The 22,879-nt window shown below is 36.7% G+C and overlaps 3 protein-coding genes across 4 annotated transcripts; 2 read left to right on the plus strand and 1 right to left on the minus strand.

Annotated features, from left to right (window-relative positions):
• Positions 1–281: 281 nt before the first annotated feature.
• LOC106916251 (dynactin subunit 6) lies at positions 282–3,789 on the plus strand. The gene is made up of 7 exons (XM_014984413.2): positions 282–431; positions 607–671; positions 776–881; positions 987–1,072; positions 1,170–1,217; positions 1,304–1,446; positions 2,638–3,789. Exons 1-7 carry the CDS (start codon positions 403–405, stop codon positions 2,728–2,730), a joined length of 570 nt encoding a protein of 189 aa, XP_014839899.1. The 5' UTR covers positions 282–402; the 3' UTR covers positions 2,731–3,789.
• On the minus strand, positions 2,979–16,097 carry gtf2e2 (general transcription factor IIE, polypeptide 2, beta). 2 transcript variants are annotated; one of them, XM_014984409.2, is made up of 8 exons: positions 15,883–16,097; positions 13,892–14,056; positions 5,647–5,729; positions 4,915–5,022; positions 4,371–4,553; positions 4,006–4,099; positions 3,795–3,910; positions 2,979–3,647 (listed from the first exon to the last, which is right to left on the minus strand). In XM_014984409.2, exons 2-8 carry the CDS (start codon positions 14,049–14,051, stop codon positions 3,528–3,530), a joined length of 864 nt encoding a protein of 287 aa, XP_014839895.1. In that variant the 5' UTR covers positions 14,052–14,056; positions 15,883–16,097; the 3' UTR covers positions 2,979–3,527. The 2 variants fall into 2 exon arrangements, with proteins under 2 accessions (XP_014839895.1, XP_014839896.1); XM_014984410.2 differs by having other exon boundaries at positions 15,879–16,097.
• Positions 6,453–11,760, plus strand: smim18 (small integral membrane protein 18). Its single transcript, XM_014984412.2, has 2 exons — positions 6,453–7,021; positions 10,619–11,760. The coding sequence occupies exon 2, from the start codon at positions 10,624–10,626 to the stop codon at positions 10,936–10,938; it is 315 nt and encodes a 104-aa protein (XP_014839898.1). The 5' UTR covers positions 6,453–7,021; positions 10,619–10,623; the 3' UTR covers positions 10,939–11,760.
• Positions 16,098–22,879: the final 6,782 nt, after the last annotated feature.

Below are 22,879 nucleotides of genomic sequence, written 5' to 3' on the forward strand. Positions count from 1 at the left end.
TAGGCACATTAGCTACTTTATTAAGACATCCATTGAATTGTGGTTTGGTTATACTTTTTTTAAGTGTAGGTCTCCTCCATCATATTGATCAAATTATTTCCTGTAAGCAGTCAGAGTTGGTTGCTATGGTAACTGCTTCTTAAGCCAGTTAAATTAGTATACGTTTTAAAAGTGTATCTCCCTGAAAACGCCTGAATGTTTTTTTTTTTTTTTTTTTTTTACACTTCAGCAGTAATAGTGCAAAGTAATGTTAGTAGTACAGTGCTGTTTGGTATGTGTTACAGTGTAGCAGGAGCCATTACATTGACAGACGCATGCGCACATGCACAGAGGGTGGAGAAAAGGATTTCCAATCGATACCCGAGTGAATCAACGCAGTTTCCCATCAGAGGAGCTCTTGCCATGGCAGACAAATTAAACGCACAGAAAAGGTAATGTAAGCATAGGTTTATGTCCAATCATTAGGTTAACTGCTATTCGTTTATAAATAATTGAGAACTGGTGACAGGGAAGCAGTTTTACCGCTTTTTCTAACGTGTCTAGAAAAGTATCTAATTAGCACCCTAAGCTAGCATTGTTAAGCGGTTACTTCTGCTGTTTTCGCAGTGTAAAAATAGCAGCTGGGGCTGTAATCTGTGTTGAAAGCGAGATCAGAGGAGATGTTACTATTGGTAAGATGTTCTGCTTTTGAAAAAAAAAAGTAGCAAACACATAAGCCAAGAGATTTTGCAAATGGACTATAATTTGTCTTTACTGTAACTGTTTGTTGTTTCAGGCCCTAGAACAGTGGTCCATCCAAAAGCTCGGATTATAGCAGAGGCAGGACCCATTGTGATTGGAGAAGGCAACCTGATTGAAGAACAAGCTCTGATCATCAACAGGTGAGGATTAGACTCATCTTACAAGTATTGATCAAATTTAAATATGGATAGAGCTTTACAACAAATCCTAAGGGTAAAAATGTTACACATTTGTATAAATTTCAGTTATCCAGAAAACATCACCCCGGACTCTGAAGTGGAGCCAAAGACCATGACCATTGGTACAAACAACGTGTTTGAAGTCGGCTGTGGTATCCTTTTTTTGACAATCCTGTGCCTGTTATTGTGCATAAATAATTGAAAGTGCTTTCATAATTCCAAACCAGATTTGCCTCAACTATTAAACAGTATCTCAAGCCTTGAAAATTGGTGACAACAACGTCATTGAATCTAAAGGTGGGCTCTACCAAATTCAGCTATTGGAATCAAAATCTAACAGAATTACTCACCATATTTTCTTTTTCCTGTGTCTTGCCGTCTAGCTGACGTTGGCAGGAATGTGATTCTCACCAGTGGATGTATCATTGGAGCCTTCTGTCAGGTCAACACCTGTGAGGTCATACCTGAGAACACAGTCATATATGGCTCTGGATGTATGAGGAGAGTTCAAACAGAGAGACCACAGGTATGGATACACATGGTTTTGCACGTCCAGGTTACAGAGAAATATTCCAGGTGTAGGATTATCATTTTATTTTGGTGTCACAGTAGAATAAATGAATACATTTTTCTGTTGGGACTGTTCATTCATCTCAATTGAAATTAGCCGGTATTCTATACCCCTGCCACTTTACCCACTAGTATACATAAACACATAAACTATATACATAAACTATTTTCCTTACTTTTAGACATCCCTGCCTGACTGAAAGTTTTGTATGTGTACTTAGCTACTCTGACCAATTTTTATGATGGTTCAAATGTTCAGAAGTAGAGGGGGGGGGGAGGTTTACACTGTTTAACCCCAATGACTCTTGTTAAATTCTACTCCTGGCAAAATGGTTATTCTTATCTTAACATTTCATGGGATTTACAGTTGAAAAAGGAAAACAAACATGGATTCGATTTTTACACCAAAGTGCTGCGGAGGTATTCTCCCAGCCGTTGCTGAACATCGTCGGCTTGCTGGGTTAAAGAGAGCAGGTTTAAAACTACAGCTGACAAGCTTAGTGCCTGCTAAGCTGCTGACTGAAGGCTCTACTCAAGCAAATACCTGAACTGTTTAACCAGCTAATATCACTTTCATAATTGCATTGCTGCATAAAGAGCAGAAATAAACCAGTCTTGTATAAACACTACAAAGAGTACAGTGCCCCCTTCCTTTTGTATTGTCTTCTTTATCGCATTTTTAATTCCAGACACAGATAACCTGTCTATGAATATAAAAGATGGGTTTTATTTAGGGGAAAAAGGCAATCCAACCAATCTACTCCCATGTGAATATATAATTGCATCCATTGATAAATTATGAATTATCTATGGTTGCCACCCCTCCCTGATTACTGTTTAATCTGTCAAATCAAGAAACCACTTAAATAGAACCTATTTAGCAAAATGAAATGGGGTAAAATGTGTCAAGAACAGCACATCTTGCCTCTAAGAAAATGTAAGTGTTTGACATTTGTTAGTCTGATAGGGTTAGAAAGACATTTCTAAGGTTTGGGCCTCCATGAAACCACAAAGAGCCATTATCTGCAATTGGAGAAAGTAAGCCACAGTGGTGAAGCTATCCAGGAGCGCCCAGCCTACCTACATTTCTAGGATTTTGTTTTTGCAATGTTATGCTCTTCATTGAAATGTTTTATTGTCATTACAGCCGCAGACCCTCCAACTTGACTTCCTGATGAAGATTTTGCCAAACTACCACCATTTGAAGAAAACAATTAAAGCAAGTCACACTACCAGTTAAAATGCAACAGTAAACTGTTTAAATTAAATTGCTTTGTTTGAAGGTAACACATGTACATAGTTATTAAACACCAAGAATAGTGCCCTTTTGGTATTTTCTACTCTGTAACAGTAGATCAGTCATTTCCCTTTACCTGTTTGCTAGTTTATTCTTTTCTAAAATTGAAAAAAAAAAAAAATGTTTTCCCTCAAAGTTTGGGAGATGGACTTTAAGTATTGACCAATTATTGCAAGAGATTTGAAACTGTATTGTGAAACAATGAAATTTATTAAAATAAATCCAAAAAATCTTGTATTTTGAACCACTCTACCATGGTTCTGCAAAGTAAAAGCACTGGAGTCTTCTGAGTCCACAAGAAGAAAAGATGGAGATGTTTTCATGCTGGGTCTTCCACACGTCTGGTTACCATCAGAACATCTCTTTACTCAAATTGCACCTTTCAAAACACGTCTTTGCTTTCAACTAAAAATAATCAGAGTAATGTTAACACATATTAACCGCATTTACATCTTATCTGTAAGGATGATGTGCCCACTTCTGTCCAGCCTTCATGTGCTTACAGATCTCAGTACTCTTCCCAAAAACGTCCTTGAGGTTTGATTGAGCAGTGACTCTAAAAAGCATTCCACAACACTGCTGCTATTGGCTCCATGTAATGTCTACTGATCCCTGGAGGGAATGAAAATAAAGGAACATGCTAGGGTTTTTTTTTTGTTTTTTTGACAGAACCGCAACAAAGTCGGTATAGTACAGCCAGCGGCTTCATCTGCTGCCACCTCGGATTATAGTGAGCGGTTTCACTTCTTTGCCGGCACACCATCCGTGTAGTCCTCCAGAACTCCTGCCAGATGGTTGTTATGGGTTTTGAATTGTCTCTTCCTCTGACCACTTTGCTTCTTTCTCTTTTGAACTGGCATCTGCAGGGAAGCCAGAATCCAAAGTTAAACAGGATGGTTGTTCTAGTACAGAATAAGCGTGACTACAAATATATTTTTTCTTGTCTCTAAAAGGAGGTTTTATACAAACTTGCTGAAATAAATAAATATGAGACAAAAGAAACTGACCACTTTCTTTGGTCCAGTCTCTTGCATGGAAGAGATGCCCTGTTTTTTCAAGTACTCTTCGATTTTCTCTTCATCTATGGAGTCCACTGGCACACTCCTCCACAGCTTCTGAAATTCTTCAGTGCAAAGTGAGGAACAACAAAAATAAAATGTGTGAAGTCAAAGTCTGCTGGTTCAGAGGCGAACTTATAATAATAAAAAAAATTATCACCTTCATCTACTACAAACTGGCAATGCTTGTCGTTGTAGAACAAGATCTTTTTCTTGTCTGGTCTCGTTACAAATACAATCTGATCCCCCAAAGCCTGTGGAAGACAATTTAGTTTTTAGCACCCTGTGGAACTATTTATGCCTTTTGACCTTAGACACATTTTCTGGTTTAGTGTGTTTCTTGGTCTTCATGATGCTACTACTTCACACACACAGTTTCTAACAAACCCCTTGTGCCTTCACAGAACATCTGCATTTATTTGGTTGGAACGTGACAAAATAGGAAGAGGCCTAAAAACTTTTGGAAGTCACCATTTGTAGTAGTCATGTTAATTATCTTCTCTCATATAATTGACTTTAAATTACCTTGATAGCCTTAGCAGAATTAGGGAGTCCCTCTTCCACATCGTCCAGCAGCACTCCCCCCAGCCCCAGCTGGTCGTGTTTGTCCAGCAGCCTCAATAAAGCTTTCTTGTCCTTCAGGTTGTATTTGGGCTTAAAGCCATACGTTCCGTCACGAACCTCAATTTTTGGGTTGTTGACCAAGGCCTGAAGTTTGGGACAAAGACGTACTAGATTACATGAAAAGCTGTTGTCATTTTACTCAACATTTATTCAAAACAAAGTTGCAAAAATCATGAACTGGAAAGGTATTAGACCATGAGTCTATTAAAAAATGATAACTTTGGACACCTTGGACGGCCTGAATATCCATACCCTTAAAAAATAAAAGTATAGAACATTGGAAGCAAGCGACTTGTAAAGGTTTAGAATTTCTACACAGTTTTGTATGATGTAAAGAATCAGTTTTAAACGTCGGATAAAGTTTATGAGAAATGTTTGAGGAAAGAACCAATTCCTCTTGAGGTGACAAAGAGCTGCGTTGACCCTGAACATGACAGAAGCACACCTCAGTCATTAGCCATTGTTTCTGTTTCAGACTGATGTCAAGAAGTTTCGTCTCATCCAGTATCTCATCAAGGGTCAGGAAGTGGGTGTCGCCATTCTGATGCCTCGTCTGTAAACAGGACAAAGATCAGGCAAAGTTAAAACAACATGTAGGAGAAACACCTGCTAACACAAAAATATTTCACAGTATTTATTTTACGTTTTAAAATATCTTCATGGCAAACTATTGACAGATTCAGCAATGTCTTCTGCAAGTTGGCAGCTAAAATGTCAGGGTGCTTTGCAGCTTTTAAAACTCGCATCAACAGATGGCACAAAAGTACAAGCATTAAAAAGAAATCTGTCGAGTGATATACGAGTTCAGCAAAAAAAAAAGAAAAAAAAAAAAGATGAGTCACAGCGCAGACAGAAGATCGCTGCCTTTCTGCAGAGCCGCAGAATGATAAACAAGCTGTTTATGTACCCAAAGAAAGACTCGAGAGCAAATGTTACACAGTGGACAAGTCTGACTCATCCTGCTGATACGATCACCCCCGAAAAATAGACTTTTTTATGAAACTGTGATGGAGATGACTGGATAATAAAAAATTAATGGTGGCGTGGAAAGTGTTGAGCCAGCCTGACGCTGATCTCAACACTTTTCATGTAATTAGGAATGACATAAAAACATTTGACACAAAAACATTCAAATCTACACAAAGCCTACTAATGCTCTTTTTAAACATAAGCTTACCTTCATGTAGTTGACAATCTTGGCCAGGCAGCCAAACTTGTACCCAGCGCTTGCCTTGCTGTTAATGCTTCCATTTGCAGATTCTGTGGAATACAGAAAAAAGCAAAAACAGAAAACAAAACAAAAAAAAAACAGAAACCATTATATAATAAGCATAGTCGATATAATGCACAAAGTATGTGTGAAATGTTTCTTATAGTGAAAAAGTTTTAAAAATCAAATCAATGCAGTGCTTTTTTCCAAAATGTAATGAAATGTGGGTTGATTCAGTTAAATTATATTTATTTATATATATATATTTATTTATATTCTGCTATAAAAAAGAGCTAAGTTTAGGTGAAGTGTTGCAGCTTTCTGAAACTCTGTGTTGCAACAAATAAAAATTTAGAAAGACATTTTTCATTTTGCGTCACATCAGAGTCATGAATGTCCGCAGTGACATTAACAAACGTAAAATATTATAACTTTCTCTACATTTGATTAGCAATTCTTAAAATTTTAATAATATTTAACATCTTTTCACACTGATGTCATTTGTACCTATCCAAACACAAAATTATTTAATTTGACCTATAAAATAATATTTCAGGAGGTTCACAGAAATAGCTAATGTGAGGTGGATTTTGGCCCAGGCGCCTTTGGAAAAATAACAGAAAATTTAGAAATTGGGGGGAAAAGTATATAAATTAAATAAATTTTATTTTTCACATGCAATATAAGTGTGTTTCCAAACTTAATGATTAAATATTAATATTAACGTAATTGTGGCTGAGCAGTCTCGGCAGTCAAACTAAAAACTTAATGCATTTACAAGGCTCTGCCTGAAAATATGAATAGGAGTAATTTTTGGGTACAATTTGGATATCATTTTCTAAGGGATCCAGGAGTGAAAAAGATCTAATTGGAACTGCATGAACTTCAATAAAATGGGTCTAATATCTGCTATGGTCCAGTCATAACACCCTTCACTACCTCCCTGAAGTGAGCCCTGACCAATCACGGTTCAAAACAGACACCGATTCATAAATGACTCACGGTGTGGGAAGGAGCCTCTGTGGCTGTTAGCTGAACGGTGGGCAGAACGGCAAATTTCTGACAGTTCCGCTAGCGAATGGTGTGGGAGCAGGGACAGAGGGAAAGAGCCAATGACGGGGAGAAGCCTGATCTGTTCAGGAGATGCATGAAGAGCTGCAAGGAGTGGCGGAGGAGGAGAGCGGGTGCACGAGCAAAGGCTGAAAGTGCATGAGTGTGCCGAGGAGAGCAGGTTGATGTGTGAGTGTGAGCGAGGGGAAGATCCAAGAGACAGGGGGAGAACTGAAAACAAGGGAGCTCATCTTTTATCCAGCATCTGTAAGAGGCTGAGCCAGACACGCAGGTGAGTTGGTATATATTTTTTTCCAGATAAAGTGTAGTCTGAATCATGTTTGACATGAACCGATCCCAACAACCCACTGCCTGACCTGAAAACAAAAACTGTTGTTGGTTTTAATTTTAGGACTAGTGCTAGGTGTTTTTTTTTTTTTTTTAAGCTGCTGAATCACAAACGTTAAAATGCAGAAAATTCATATTTACAAATCAAATCCATTTCGCTTAATGTTCTTTAAAGCTGCAGCATTCCTAAATAACAGCAATGAAAAAATTACATTTAAAACCTTTAGCCGTCAGATGCAATAGTAAGGCCAAAATTGCTTACACACACACTCACACACGCACACAGACAGAGGATTAAATAAACATGAACCAGTCTGCACTCTTCTCTGGTTGAATAACAAGCACCAGAATATCCGTTTCTGCATCTGCGCAGGCGTTCATGAGCGTCATGTCTGCGTTTGTCAGAACACACAGCTCTGAGGAAACTGCTGCTGTCACGACAAACCAGTGAGGGGGGTAAAATCGGCGAAGTGATGGCCAGGGAAACACCATCAGGAATGTGTGCGTTTTTTTCTGAGTGGCGGCCAATTTTGAGAGAGCATTACGTAGTCCTGCAACACCTACTAAGCATGGCTGGGGTGGGGCTCTCGCAAAGGGGGGGTTGGTAGCAGATGCTGCAGGGAGCCAAAGTGTCCCCCTAATGATGGGTAGGAAAACAGAAATACCAAGCTGGAAACAGCCGGGGGGGTGGGGGAGGTCAGCTAAGGTTAGTCTGTGAGGTTGTTGCCATGGCAATGAATCTGAGTGAAATTGATATGACTGATGAAATGATGCTGTACATGGATTATAAAGTTAAATTGCATTAACTGAAAGCAAGCGCACACAAAACAGCTTCTGCCAGATCTCAATAATACAGAAAAATAAACCTGCAACTAGGTCTAGAATATTAACAATGATCAGTGGAAGTGGGCCATATAAAATAAAATAACTAAACCGCATACGGTAACTTTAATTTATTGACCTCATTATGAAACTGACAGCGGAAAATTCAATGAGAAATGCCACAATACAGTCAGTTTTGAGGATTTTCAAACATTAATTGGAATTTTATCATTATGACAAATTAAAATTCTTATAATATTTTTTATGATAAACAATAAAATAAATTCCCATGCAAAATGGCCAGAGTTTGTTTTAACTCAAGTTTTTAACTAATGCAATCATTAACACCAAGCGCTGACTGGATGGTCTAAAACTAAATAAATAAGTGGATTCATCATACCTGAGCCCTAGGCGGTAGTTAGAACACTCTTCAGAGCAGATGTCTTTACTGAGTCAAAGTTAGTCATTTTCATCACTAGTTATAAACACCTACGTTTAACTGGAAGCAAAGACGAAGGAAGCCATTAAAATAACCGATTTAAAGTGACTGATCTCTTTCATAGTGTCACCTCTACTTCCAAAGTGAATAAATAGCTATCATTGTGCAAAGACTGATCTTTTATCTTCTAGTTCTATAAAATCTACCAGAAAGCTTATAAAAAAAAAACAACAAATGTGGCTGATGGAAGCAGAAACAATTAATTTGATCTTTTTTTGCAAAAGCAGATCAGTCCCAACACTTGAGTTATTTAAATATTTATCCCACATTGTATTTTTTCCAAATATTATAGACCCCTAAACATCAATATCAGCTGGTCAGATCTTTATGAAAAGTAAAGACTGGATGTAGGCCACAAAATCCTAAGAGGTGGAAGTAAGTGGTGCAGAATAAATTATTGAACATGGCCTTCGAATCAAAAATGCAACCCCTTAAGAGAACTGAAGCGAGGGCGCCAAGAGTCATTTCAGATAACAAGAAGCTCTAAAGATACATTCACAGGCCCTTCTACTATTATTCTGTAGCATTAAAGCAGGTGTTTCACATGTACCACCAGTTTGAGTTGGAAGCTCTAGGAGGAAATGGACAGGAAATATAATCTAAGAAAACTGGTCAAGAGACAAGCACTTCAGTTTCTCTGCTCAGTGTTTTCTATCTGTAAGCAATCTGGGTCAGCTACCTCTCACTCTCTCTCTTTCTGCTCTCTGTGTGTCAGGAACATGCATGTGCACCCTCGTGTGTGTGTATGTGCGCGTGTGTGTGGGCAGAAATGCTTGCACACATCAGAGTGGTTCAAAGTGGTTGGAGTTGGCTAAAAGAACGACTGATGGGAGACAATTTGTCTAACCATATGGCTACTGAACATCTCCTAATTTAACAATGCAGTTCCTTAGATACAATACCTATATTTAGAAAACTCCCTTTAGTGTGGTAAAAACTATACAAACAATTTTTGCAGATATCCATTTTATAACTTGCTTTACACAAGGCTACCAAAATGTTGATCGATTCAAATACTTTCCGATGAGAAAATGTGTGTGTTTATTATATATATATATATATATATATATATATATATATATATATATATATATATATATAAAATCCCCTTCTCACCCTCCGCGGGTGGTCTCTTTCATCCTCTGAGCTCGGGTCCTCTACCAGAGGCCTGGGAGCTTGAGGGTTCTGCGCAGTATCTTGGCTGTGCCTAGAACTGCACATTTCTGGACTGAGATGTCTGAGATATATATATATATATATATATATATATATATATATATATATATATATATATATATATATATATATATATACTGCTCTAAAAAATAAAGGGAACATTTCACTTTAATTTTGTGTGTGGCTCCAAATCCAGGCCTCCATTAGTTAATAAATTTGATTTTCATTGATGATTTTTGTGTGATTTTGCGGTCAGCACATTCAACTTTGTACAGAACAAAGTATTCAATGAGAATATTTCATTCATTCAGATCTAGGATGTGTTATTTGAGTGTTCCCTTTATTTTTTTGAGCAGTGTATATATATATATATATATATATATATATATAAATAAATAACAGAAGCAGAGACTGAGGAGTAAAAGAGAAGTTGCTGTTAAACAACCTTTTAGTATTATTTGTGAAACCAAAGAATTTACAGCATTGACAATTGAGCCAATCTTCATTATCTTATATTAGTTAGTAAGCTTTACTTTAGCAGTCTTTGTAGAACGTAAAGCTGTACTTTAACGTTGGAATTTCCAAAAGACTGGCAACATTCACAAATTCAGCTAGTTTCTTAACAGGCAGAGGGTGGAAGATAAAACAGAACATCTTTGCTGTGCTATTAAGCCTTCCTGTTATGTGATGAAAGTCTTACTCTCTCTTTCTCTTTCTCCCATTGGTGAAGAACAACATTTAACTCATCCTGAGCTAATTTCTAACATATTGAGAATTCAATACAAGCAAGTAGTGTTTAACAAGGTGAATTCCCAGATTGGGAAAATATCAGATTTTTGAGTTCTGGTCAGCAGATCAAAGCCGAACAGCTGAAATCTCTACCATAGGGTTTTTCTTGACAGTTCAATGACAGTCATATGGTAAAACCATAACTTTCCACTGCAATACAGTATCACAAACAGTCCCTTCTTACTTATTTTTAAAGAAATTAAAACTAAGCACAGAATTTCACATCTTCTTTTTCATGCTTTTGTCTCCAACCAGAAAACATGGCCAACATCACAACCACTATCCACCCAAGTAGTCTCCCTGAGGCCGTCCCTCTGTCCCGCGTCTCCTTACAGGTCCAAGAGGTCTACCCCTTCCATGATGGCTGGAATGTTGCCTGCTTCGTCATCCTTCTGCTTTTCATCCTCACCGTCCTCTCCCTGGCTGCCTTGGCTGTGCTCTATGAGCTACTTGACTGTGGGTGCTGCACTAAAGGGAAAACACACCACCAGCTACAGGAGGAAGGCCCAGGAAGCTGCAGCAAGCTCATGACCAATATCTGCAAGGAGCCAGAGTCCCACACCGAAGTGGTATAGAGGCAACAGAGATGGGCAAAGATGAATTTTGGGAATTTTTGGAAAAGAAAAAAGGACTGAAACTGTTAAGACAGTAAGGAGTAATGTAACAATAAATAATGAGACCTTAATTTTTCTTCTTTTTATTTTTATTTCAAACTGATTGTTTTTCTCTCCACCTACTTTAAGAATGTCTCGGAGAAATTGAAAGCATGAGAGCTGACAATTTTGCCTAAAACACTTCTTTCAAAGTAATAAAAAGAAAAAGGTTATTTGGTGGATCATTTTTCCAACTCAAAGGGTCCATCTGGTTGCATGCCAAAATTATGGTGATGTTAATCATCATATCAGCTTTGGAAAGCAAGCGTGCTTTTTTTCCCCATGTTACACATTAACTATATAAATAGCACTGCTTCTTTAGCTCAACACAAGCTTGGTAGCTGAACTGTCATTTACTTTATTGTGTCATTCCATATGCCTTACCACAAACTGCCTAACTCTCACTAAAGGATGTGGGCTTTGTAAATCACTGTTTAAAAAGTGACTGTTGCTTGGCATGTAAATTGTGTGGGATTACTTTGTCGGAACTGTGTGTGTGTAAATAAAAGGGATCAATGATACAATTTGTAAGGTTTCCAATGGAAAGCTCCCATTCCTGTTTTAAAAAAAAAAAAAAAAAAAAAAAAAACTGATGTAAGCTTTCCAAAGCTTGCTGAGCCAATCTCTCTGCAACTCATATCTCATATATTAAGAGATCATTTACAACACAGTCTGTCAGAGCGTGTTATTGAAATGTAATGTCAAAGTCATTTTTCTCTTAATAAAGTCCCACTTCACAGAAAAGTGTGTCGCCATTACTTGGTGTCCAAAGAAAAGAAAAGCAATGTCTCTCAGTCATGATGAAACATAAATTGAACTGCAGGCCTTGCAGCCAAATTGTTTACTGCAACAGCATCTTCTTCACAGGTCTCTAAAATGCCAGACAGCTGCAGCTGATCCAGAATGCCCACGTTCTCATCAAAAGTAAGAAAATAGAGCACATCACCCAAGTTCTAAAGTGGCTCCCTGTAACTTAAGAGAAAAGACTTTCAAATATTTTAGTTAATTTATAAATCAGTGAATGGCTTAATATGAAAATACTTTAAAAGACCTGTTGTCATATCAATCTTAAGTCCCCTGGCTTTAGTCTACTCTGCATTCGCAGAATCAGAACCAAACATGGAGAAGCATTACTGAGTTTTTATTCTCCTCTAATCTGGAACACTCTGCCAGAAAACTGCAAAAATGCTGAAACCATGATTTCCCTCATTGACCATCCTTTATTATGCCACTTTGTTCCTTGTCTTATGTTTTTATCATGTGAAGCAGTTTGAATTGCTTTGTTGATAAAATGTGGTGTTCCAATGCAACATCCTGGTTCTAAGTGGTTGCTAAGCAACATTTTTCAATCTAAATGGCTCAAAAGCTGCCAGGACTGCTGGAGAAATCAGACAGAAGGAACACACAAGACTCGGTGTTACAAACTAATGGAGTTCTGTTTGACAATTCACTGTTTTGGACCATTGTGCAAAGCACTTCATGTTGTTATACCTACTAAAATATCTTACAATTTTTCCCTTTCAATTTGTATTTTTTTTTTTTTTACAAAAATCACAGGTGGCACAACTGTTAGTATCCCACTAAAATTTCTTTGAAACACATGTATGTCAACCATTGTTTTAATTTAGAATTTTGTTATAAATATGGAAATAAATTACATGACAAAGAAGCCTATTTTGGCTAACACTCATTAGGCTGAACACAGATGAATTTATGTCCTGCCACCACACACAGAGATAAGGATGACTGGAGAAATAGATATTTCTCCAAGTTCACTGTTGCTGTGTAGAATCCGCATAGAAACTGTCTGAGACAGTTGCAAGGAAAAAGCCCTAATGGGAATGTAAATTGGGCCTGTGGTCAGATGAGACTCAGACTGGAGAATGAAATAAAGGATGCATAAGTGGAAAACCAGTTTATGTGGACTGTTAAATACGGTAGAAGATCTGTGACGCCATGAGCTTGTTACTCTTCCAAAGAGTCTGGGATGAGTGAATTCCATCATTTTATTTTTTTTAAATACCTAGACATTCAAAAAAATCTGGTGGGCTTTACTAGCAAACTTAAAATGAGTTGCTATCAGATCTGTCAACATAATATCTAAGAGAAGTTGCCAAGAAAGCAAAGAGGAGGTTCATCAAACACAAAAATCAAACTTCTTCCATGACCATGCCAGTTCTGACATACAAATCTTTTAAAACAAAAAGAACATGTGACAATAAGCAAGAAGACAGCAGAACAGACGGATGAAGATTGTGAATGATCTGCAGACTGTAGAAAGAAGAAACAGTCAAAGCTCCCTCCTCTTGTGCGTTCTCAACTTGTGAAATGTCATTGTCTAATTACAGTCTTCTTGCCAAGTGGACCACCGAGGATTTTCTTTAAAACAGTTTTTCTTAACATGGGATTTTTCATTGCAGCAGCATGTGAGCTACTGCAATGAAACACAAACTTATTTTAAGGCTTTTTTACCAGAGGCGCCAATCAATGTATTCCCACTGCAATGTTTTCATTACAACTAAAGGTTCTGCAACGAAAGTGACCATAATCAGCTTATATTGAGTTTTTGTTCACCACTGGCCAACAAATGTGTCACTGAAAGAATCATATTAGATGGCAGAACAGAAAAGCTAGGAATAATAGCAGTCTTGTATTTCTAAAGTGTAAAATATAACCTTACAGCCCGATGGAGCATTTAGTATCCGTCAATCGCCTATACATGCAGGAATGGGAGTCTTTATTAATGTGGACGTGTATAATGTCACAGACATCCATCACAGAGATAATATGTTAAAAAAAACATTCAAGGCTAAGCAATGTCTTCCTTTCATGCTTTATTCAAAGAGTTGCTGATTAAATGAGATGTTTCACTTACCAGAGCTGTTTTTGGATCCAGAAGAGCTCTCCTTATCTACTTTGGGTTTCTTCTTCTTGTGAGATCCAGATTCCGATGCGGCTGGCCGCTTTTCTACAGCGGGAGTGGAAAGAGCTCTCTTTTGGAACAGCTCACGCTCTCTAAGCAGAGCTGGATCCATCCCGGCTGACATGAAAGAAGAAAACATGGACGTAGTGTAAGTATTTTGACGCAAAATAGATTTCAGGCAGAGGAACACAACAAATTTCAAATGACTGATTTGCTAAAACCCTGTTTTATTCCTCAACAAAGCCTGAGTGCTCCTTTCCCCAAAAGCTTTATTCTGACTAATTCATATTCAGAGATTGTTTACCAGGTTTATTTCTAATGATCTTACAAATATTGTTGGTTATTAGCTGCATCTTTATTCGAAGATTTTGCTTACCTGGAAGTCAAGACCATTCCCATTCCTAAAGAAATTGGCATTTCCCAGACAAATCTTTTCTATGTGTTACTTCATATCTTAAACAACAGTGACTATAACATAGATCCAAACTTAGCTATTGAAAACTCAGTTGGCTTCATAAACTCATTGATCCATTTCTTTAGATTCCCTTGTCTAATTTAATACTGTGCAAAACGTAGGTGTTCCTGTATTAGTTTATGGCTCTAGTTCCATAGAAAAGGTATCAAATTTCAGACCATTTGTATCAATTCTCTGTCCTTAACCAGCAATATTGTCAATAAGTACATTTCAATTTGGGTTCAAAAATTAAATCCTTCAAATGAAGGATGATGCATGTTTCAGTTCATAAATGAGCTCTTTGCAGATTCCAACTGTCCAACTTGACCTCATTTTAGGCCCTGCCATCCACAGTTCAGATGCATCTTTTTTTTTTTTATTCCACTGGCGAGCTACAATGTATTACAGACAACAAATTCACTACTTGTGAATAAGACAAAAGGTAGGTAAAGAACAGATGAATTTATGTTAAAATGGTAACATGGCTAATTTTGTTGGGTAGTAAGTGTTTAACACACACCTCAAACAGATTATGCAAAGTCTATACAAACATTGTAGATTTGTTCTCTCCAAATTTCAATTATTATTTACAACAAGTGGTAAAACACAGAACTATAACAACACAATGTATAGACTATTATACATTGGTCTATACAATGTTAAAGAAAACTTATACATTTTCAATTTGGTACATTAAACATATAACTAATAAAAAGCAAGAATGTTGGATTTTTTTGTCCTCATACATAATAAAGTTAACTAAAAATGAAATCTCATTTTTTTTAAATCACAGCAGATAAAAGCATTTGTCAGAAAAGTCATTGATGCAGGAGTAAAAAAAAACATACAATTACTGCAAAAAACAGTGTGAAATTTACAACAGTCTTGCTTCTTAGAACTAAGTTACTGAAAAATAATGAGTGAGAAGGAGAGATATATTATTCTTCCTTGTTCCTAATAAGCAGGCTGAACAAAGCAGAGCCAAAAATAACAACTGAAATAATCAAATATGACGAAGTCAAAGTTTTCAATTCTAAAGGGAAAGAAAATCACAAATGAAGCCCGTGTTAGCCATGCTTTGCCTTGGAATCGAGTCATAATTTGGAAATACCCCCAGAGGTTTATTTAGATGAGAACTTCCCCCAAAACATTTCTGATTAGCTAAAGAAAGAAAATAACATTAGTAGTTTGACAGGGCATATATTTTCCTAAGGTACAAACACAAAGGCATTGATCTAAAGAACTGATAGGAAAAACAAGGTAATAGCTCGAACTGTAATAGCTGGTTGATTTAGCTAACGTTCGTCATCACTGCTGTAATACCTAAACAGTTAACTGATGCGATATCTTCTTAAACATTGGGAGACAGTTTAACATTCTAATTTAGACAGAAAAACAAACAGCAGAATGCAGTAAAATAAATGTACTGTACTCTAGCTGTTAACCTAGCATTAGCACATGCAGTGTTAAGTCAGTACACGGTACCTGCCTTTTGCTTTGTCCTCCTGCAAATAAACTGGAGTTAGTCCAAAAGGACTAACTAATCAAAGTGCAAAGCCAAATTAATCTTCCAGTAAATCAGCGATTTTCCGCCTTTTCTATTGTGAAATAAGTTGATACCAGCTAGCTAGCTAGCTAACTAACTTCTAACAAATGTTTTCTCCTCACAGGACTTCCGCTTCTTGTTCGATGTATCGGTTTTCGACAGCTAATCATATACTACGTCACCACGCATTTTCCATTGGACAGAGAAAAACATCTTGCGTATATTTTTTATCTGTCCAGAGCTTTCGGAAATATAAACTAGAAGTGGACTTGGTTACTTCGAAAGACATACCTAATAAATACTAACGTAAGATAAATGTCCTTTAAAATTATTCACAATTCCAAAGGATTTTTGTTAATAATTTTTGGACCATTGGTTTTGCCACTTTATGCAAAAAAAAAAAAACACGAAGAAAATATTGCTCATCTGTTTTGGGATTGGTGTTGTACAAGAATGTTCTGGAATACAATTGTTTTTAATCAAAAACAATTAGGAAATTAATTTAACAAACAGGGCTGTTTCATTTGTAATAGAAAAATATAATCTTAGCGATACCGAAGTTTGTTAACTTTTGTTATTGTTTACGGTAAATAAACGATACACTTGAAAACACTTATCCAAATATCTACAATAAAATCCCAATTCCCAAATTATCTTATCTTCAGTTAATGTCCCCTTAAAAGTCCTTAAAATTAAGTTTCAATTCTAAAGGAATTTGCATAATACCTCTTATATTTCTCCCTTCCAAGATAAATACTTTGAAGTAACGTCTTCAGAGAGAGTGTTTCAACATTACCACCTAGTGGCGTAATGGCGTAATTTTGTCAGAACTGTATTTATTTAAAATAAATTCTTGGAAACTTTCACAAAAAAGAACTTTAAATAAGCAGAAAATTTTATTTATTTATTTATTTATTTATTTATTTATTTATTTATTTGCATATTTTTTGTAAACTAAAGTTGATTATTTTTTATGCAGAAAACAACATGATATAATGTCTATGTAATTAATCATCTGAGCATGAAGTATATATGTCCTAAAATATAGAGTGGATGTGACTGAACTGAATGCCGTAGCCGTGTTTTGTGTTCAGGAGTACATTTACACAGTGTGTCCTGTTTCAAGAACAGGATAATAAACTCAAAACTTATAAAGTCTGTGTTGCCCCTTTCATTCCTTCTTGGAAACTGAACTGTTTTCATGAAGGAGCGAACAACATCATTAAAATATAATAAAATATTACATCTCCACACTATCAAAAAAAGAAGAAAATATTTAAGATTATATCATCACAAGGGCCTTGTGATGATATAATCTTAAATATTTTCTTCTTTTTTACTCTAAGGAAAGCTCCTAAAACCTTGTTGAAATCTATGCCGCAAACAATGACGTTCTGAAAGCAGAAGGTGAAAATACTGCCGTGGAAGTCTACACTTTATTTTCTAGCATTGTTGTCACTGCACATTAGTCACTAAAACACTAGTTTAGGAAACACAGTGACCTACTCTTTTCTGATGTAACAAACTTTGTGATGCTGATGAAATTGTTGGACCTTTTATACTTATTCCCAGTCACTGCTATGACAGTTGTGTTCATCTGGGAAATGATGATAAAAGCCAGTGGAAAACTGAGTAAACCAAAACATTCCAACCTCTTTTTAATGCGTTTAAATAGATAGATGGTGTGTACAATACATCAGAGCATGTTCAACCATCTTGGCTTTGGAGCTGTATGCTTAGCCTTCACACATGCATCTTAACTCCTGCATTAAATTTTATCAACTATTTTTTCCCTTGGCTAAGGGCACATCCTTCCTTTTTAGGTAGAATTGCTTTAATCTCTTTGGGAAGGTGTAATAACATGCAAACTGTCAAGTTTCAGTCTAAAACACCGTTTGTGTCTGTTAAAAACCTTCAGTCTAACATTGGAACCCCTTTTGTGATGGATTGCTGTATATGTGGTGTTTTTCAGGGAATAGAGTTGTTGCAATACTGCTGATATATTCGGACTTGATCTCTCACTGACTGAGACCGGGCTTTAGTGGCTGCAGATGGAAGGCGACTTCACCACTACGTAATCAGCAGAGAGAATGGGTGAGATAAAGCTACAGTCTAACCAGACTGCCAAGAAGAAGACAAAAAGACAGATAAATCACATCAAAGCAGCAGTGTGTAGACCGTAAGTCTTATAACTGAACTAGCTTTTAGATCAAGCTGAGTGAGAGAAACAGAAGACTTATTTCCAAAAAATAGTCTTTGCTTCAATCGAAAGAGCTTTTCTATGTAACCAAAAAGGCAAAAAGTTTATTATGTAAGATGCCTCAAGATTTTATCCAAGAACTGAGGAGGAACTTGTTTGAGCTTCCAGGCATAAATCCTCAGATGCTCACATTAGATGTTTTCTTGCTTTATTTTTCACTTTGACTGGCTTGACATAATGTCAAAGAGTTTTTGTGGATTCAATCGCTTTGTGAGGCAAAGTACGTCAACTCTTTTTTTTTTTTCCACTGAATTTGTGTCAGCTGTGTTTCTCGCTTAGTGGTCTGTCAGATTAAAGTGGCTGGAAGTGCTTTTCTCAACACTTTATTGATTCTAAGAAAGAACAATCATCTTATGTGTGGCACCTGGAGTGTGTAGGTGGTTTGATCGGATTTGACTGAAAAGGGTTTTGAAAGAACTATAAGTAAAGAAAATAAAAAAGGAAATATGTAAATTATTTCTCAAACCATATAAAAATTTACTTTTGATGACAAGAATTCATGATATCAAGATGCACACCGCCCACAACTTATAGACATTCCAAAGTGTTTTGATAAGTAACTATAATGACCTTGGAGCATTTCGCCTGGGATGTTGTGTGGAAATACCTCTGTAATGATAAAGTTTAGTAAGGGTTTGCAGTTCAAGTCTTGACATCTGTGCTGACACATCATTCTGAATGTCTTCTCATATACACATCATCTCTTATTCTCTACTGGAGCAACAACCTAGGGCATAGCAGGAAGTTTCTGGGAACTCAGCAGGACTTCAACAACACATCAATAATGGGTAAAGGAAGACAGATGAGAGATACAGACGCTTTACTATCTAAGTCATCATGCTTTATCAGTCTGATCACATGAGCATAGCTATTCTGTTGAATTTCCTGTTTTGTTCCTTTGTTTTTTGTCCAAATCACTTGTTTCTTTACCACTGCACTACTGGGCCTTTTTGAATGCACTGTTCCTGAGTACTTTTCCCCCTTTAAAAACCTTGTTTACTCTACAAACTTCTAGTTTTATTTAATAACTTACGTCTCAATTTCAAATTCAAATGTGACTTTTGAAAGATTTTTTTTCATCTACTGTTCATTTATTCCACATCATTGCTGCAAAAATTCACAGCAAACAGCTTAAATGAAGCCGAGATGCACATTCGACACATACCGAAGCTTCCGCAAGCAATTTGCCGCCATCTAGCGGTCTGAGTGTGAATGACACCCACTTGGGATTTCACAGTTTGGTCTAGAACAGTGGTTCTTAACCTTTTTGGTAACACTTTATTTGAAGGGGGGTGAATAAGACTGTCATGACACTTTCATAAACATGACATAACACCTGTCATGAACATCAATAAGTCTTCATGAATATTTATGACTGTTGTCATAAAGCGTCATTCGGTAAATTATGACACTTTTAATACAAAGTTGACATTATTCAAAATGTCTTTGTTATGACAACTTGACATTAACCAGGAAATCATTACTATTTAAAATTTACCTTTAATTACATAAAGTTACCTAATTTTTAAAGTACAATCAGTAATACTTTTATAACAAATTTATATCAGTAATGATTTCTTGGTTAATGTCAAGTTGTCATAACAAAGACATTTTAAATAATGTCAACTTTGTATTAAAAGTGTCATAATTTACCGAATGACGCTTTATGACAACAGTCATAAATATTTATGAAGACTTATTGATGTTCATGACAGGTGTTATGTCATGTTTATGAAAGTGTCATGTCAGTCTTATTCAACCCCCTTCAAATAAAGTGTTACCACCTTTTTTGAGGTACCGAACCCACCAGTTTCATATGCGCATTCACTGAACCTTTCTGTAGTGATAAATAAAATATGATTCCCCCCCAAATTCAAAACATACCCAACTAGACTCTAGTTGGGTCACCCCATGATCACTAAGTCTTCTTAAAAGGTAGAGTCTCTGAGAACAGTTCTTCAAACTATAGTGTTTTCAGCAAAGTTGAGCTGACTGTCCAGGAACCACCCAAGGTATTTAAAATTTGCCACAGTTTCAACAGGTTGGCCTTCGAGAGAAACTGGAACCACTTTAAGGTCTTGTTTAGGTCATTTAATTAGCTCTACATTCTTAATAGAATGAAAAGAAAATAATAAAGACTTTGCGGTATTCTGATTTAGTAATGTAATTATATTAGTTGTGTTACCACCCCCACGCCACTACAGGCAGTAGCAACCCTGAAAAGATGCGACTAAGGAGCATATTTAGAAGTACACCGAAAGCTACAGAATTTGGTAAAAACGGTGAGTTTTGCTGAAGTAATTAAAGACACAAGTTCAAATCCATGCTGAGAGTGGAACTCCTTCAATCAGTGCTCCTCCGCAGTACTGATTTGCTAAGCAATGTAACGTGATCCTCTGCAGCAAGTGATGGCGAAGCGGGGCGTCATCACGACTTTACACAAGTGTGTCTTTACCTCTGCGGCAGAGACTCCGCCGAACCCCTGAGACCGACTCATCTCGAACCCAGGTTAAGAACCACTGAACTATAAGCTTAGGGTGGATTTATAACGTCTGTTTATTATTATTATTATTATTATTATTATTATTATTATTATTATTATTATTATTATTATTATTATTATTATTATTTTATTCTTACAATTTACACTTAGATCTCTTATTTGTAAATGTGTAATGCAGCAACTTCAACAGAATCAAAATACTCTGCTTTCCATAACAAGCTAAACTAGCAAGACAAAGTACCTATTTTCTACCAAACTATGCATTTTTGAGCAATAGCCCCAGAACGATACCCTTATTTTAATTTAAAAATGATTTTGCCTGTAATCCTTTGTTTGTCCTCTGAGTTGAAGATGGATTTAGTGAAATGCATTGCTAAGGCAATCCCTCAAAACATACTGCTTCTTTGTGTGACATCATGGAAAAATATATACGGTATGTAAATATATCAAGTGTGGACTTCCAACAGTTCAGCTTATCCTTAGGAACTACTTCTAGAAGCTAGAAGGTGTTATGTTCACCTGTATAAACAACATATATTTTCAGCCATCATACTGCTCAACAAAGAGACAGAAGAGTGTCAATAACCACAGCGAAATGAGTTCTGTACTGACATAGTGCATCCGCTACACCGACTACTCTAATGAAATAGAGAGGTGTTATTAGAGTCTAAATTGTGAAGATGGCCAATATTGAAGCATTCCCCAAACGTTTGAGACCTACGTCATTTTAAAGGCAAATCTACCACATATTAGGAAAATGTACGTAAACTCCCACATTTCAAGAAAGTAGCAAAATAATCACTTAGGTTTTTATTTAGATTGAATTGGTAATCGCAACTGACTAAGCGCAAGTTTGATCTAATTTAATGTTGTGTATGGAAGAAAAATAAAGTCATGTGTCTTTTTGTTCGGTGTATGTTAACATCTGGTTTAATTTGTGTATTGTAAGAGCTTAATATAGCTTCCCTGGAAAATGATTGCTGAATATGTACCAGGTCCCATTTAGGTGCCTCTGCTGATTAAGCTAACTTCTGTAAACACAATTAAAGTTGTCCAATTTATGAACGATCCTATTTAGCCACGGCAGACAAAGAAAAGTATGTCATCTGAAAACAATGAAACTCTTTGTCACAAAAATAGATTCTGTTCCAGATGTCTCAGCTGCACAATCGTTTCAACTGCAGTTTCTTTCAAGCCACAACAAGCTGGGCAAGTGAACATACAACAGCTGCCAATTAGACTGATACTGTCAGTCTGCAGTGAACTGAACAGGAGACTGAATTATCAATTTCAGGAGTCATCCATGGTTCTGTTATTATACTGAGGAGCTTTAGTATTTAGTTTGTTTTTTTTTTTACTGTTGAAGGGTTTTTGCGGCAGGTGTGCACTGTGTGTTCATGGATGGCAGTAAAAAGGTGAGTGCAGCAGTAGAACAGAAGCTGAGAGTCTGGAGGTGAGGGATAATATCAAAGAGCTGAGAAGGAGTGAAGTCCTGGAGCTGTCGTCAGGTGCAAATCCCTGTGGAGGGCGAAGTCTCAGACTGACAGCTTTCAATTGCAACAGTACGTGAACAGCTGTGGATGTGTGCGAGCTTGTGTGAGAATGTGTGCATATTACCTGTCAGAACTAAGGGCTTCACTGACTGTGTTTCATTATTGAAGTGCCAGAATGTGCACAACAAACACACACACAATCTCTCTGATTTCCTTTTTTCTTCTTTTTTATGTTTCCTGGGACAAACATCTCACTTATATTTGCAGAACTCAGGTGATATAAACTGTTTAAACATTTAGCACTCATTATTCTTAATTCATTTTTCATCCAGAATTCAGTGTTATTAAGTTTGTAAATGTGGAGACACAGATTTTGTTTTGCAGCATTTGCTGTAGGACTGCAAATCATCACATTTATTTTCTACTATGAGAACAGAAAAGAATTAGTTTGAAAATGTAGGTACACAAATTCCAGTCACGTGTGTGCAGCTTCTAGGTTGTTCCTGCCTGCTGTCTTCCCCACAGCACCAGCTAGTTTTCTGTAAAGGTTTTGGCATGTCTGAACGACACACCAGGTGTTTTTCTCCGGTGGTGGTGTGACCTACTGGCAGCTGAAATAATTCACACCCTGGGCAAAGTCTGTGGAGGTTACTGGTAGAGCCAATTGTTGAGTTACTTAGATCT

This window comes from Poecilia mexicana, unplaced genomic scaffold (assembly GCF_051168715.1).
Source record: "Poecilia mexicana isolate PSO_F unplaced genomic scaffold, ASM5116871v1 scaffold_1, whole genome shotgun sequence".
NCBI lineage: Eukaryota > Metazoa > Chordata > Actinopteri > Cyprinodontiformes > Poeciliidae > Poecilia > Poecilia mexicana.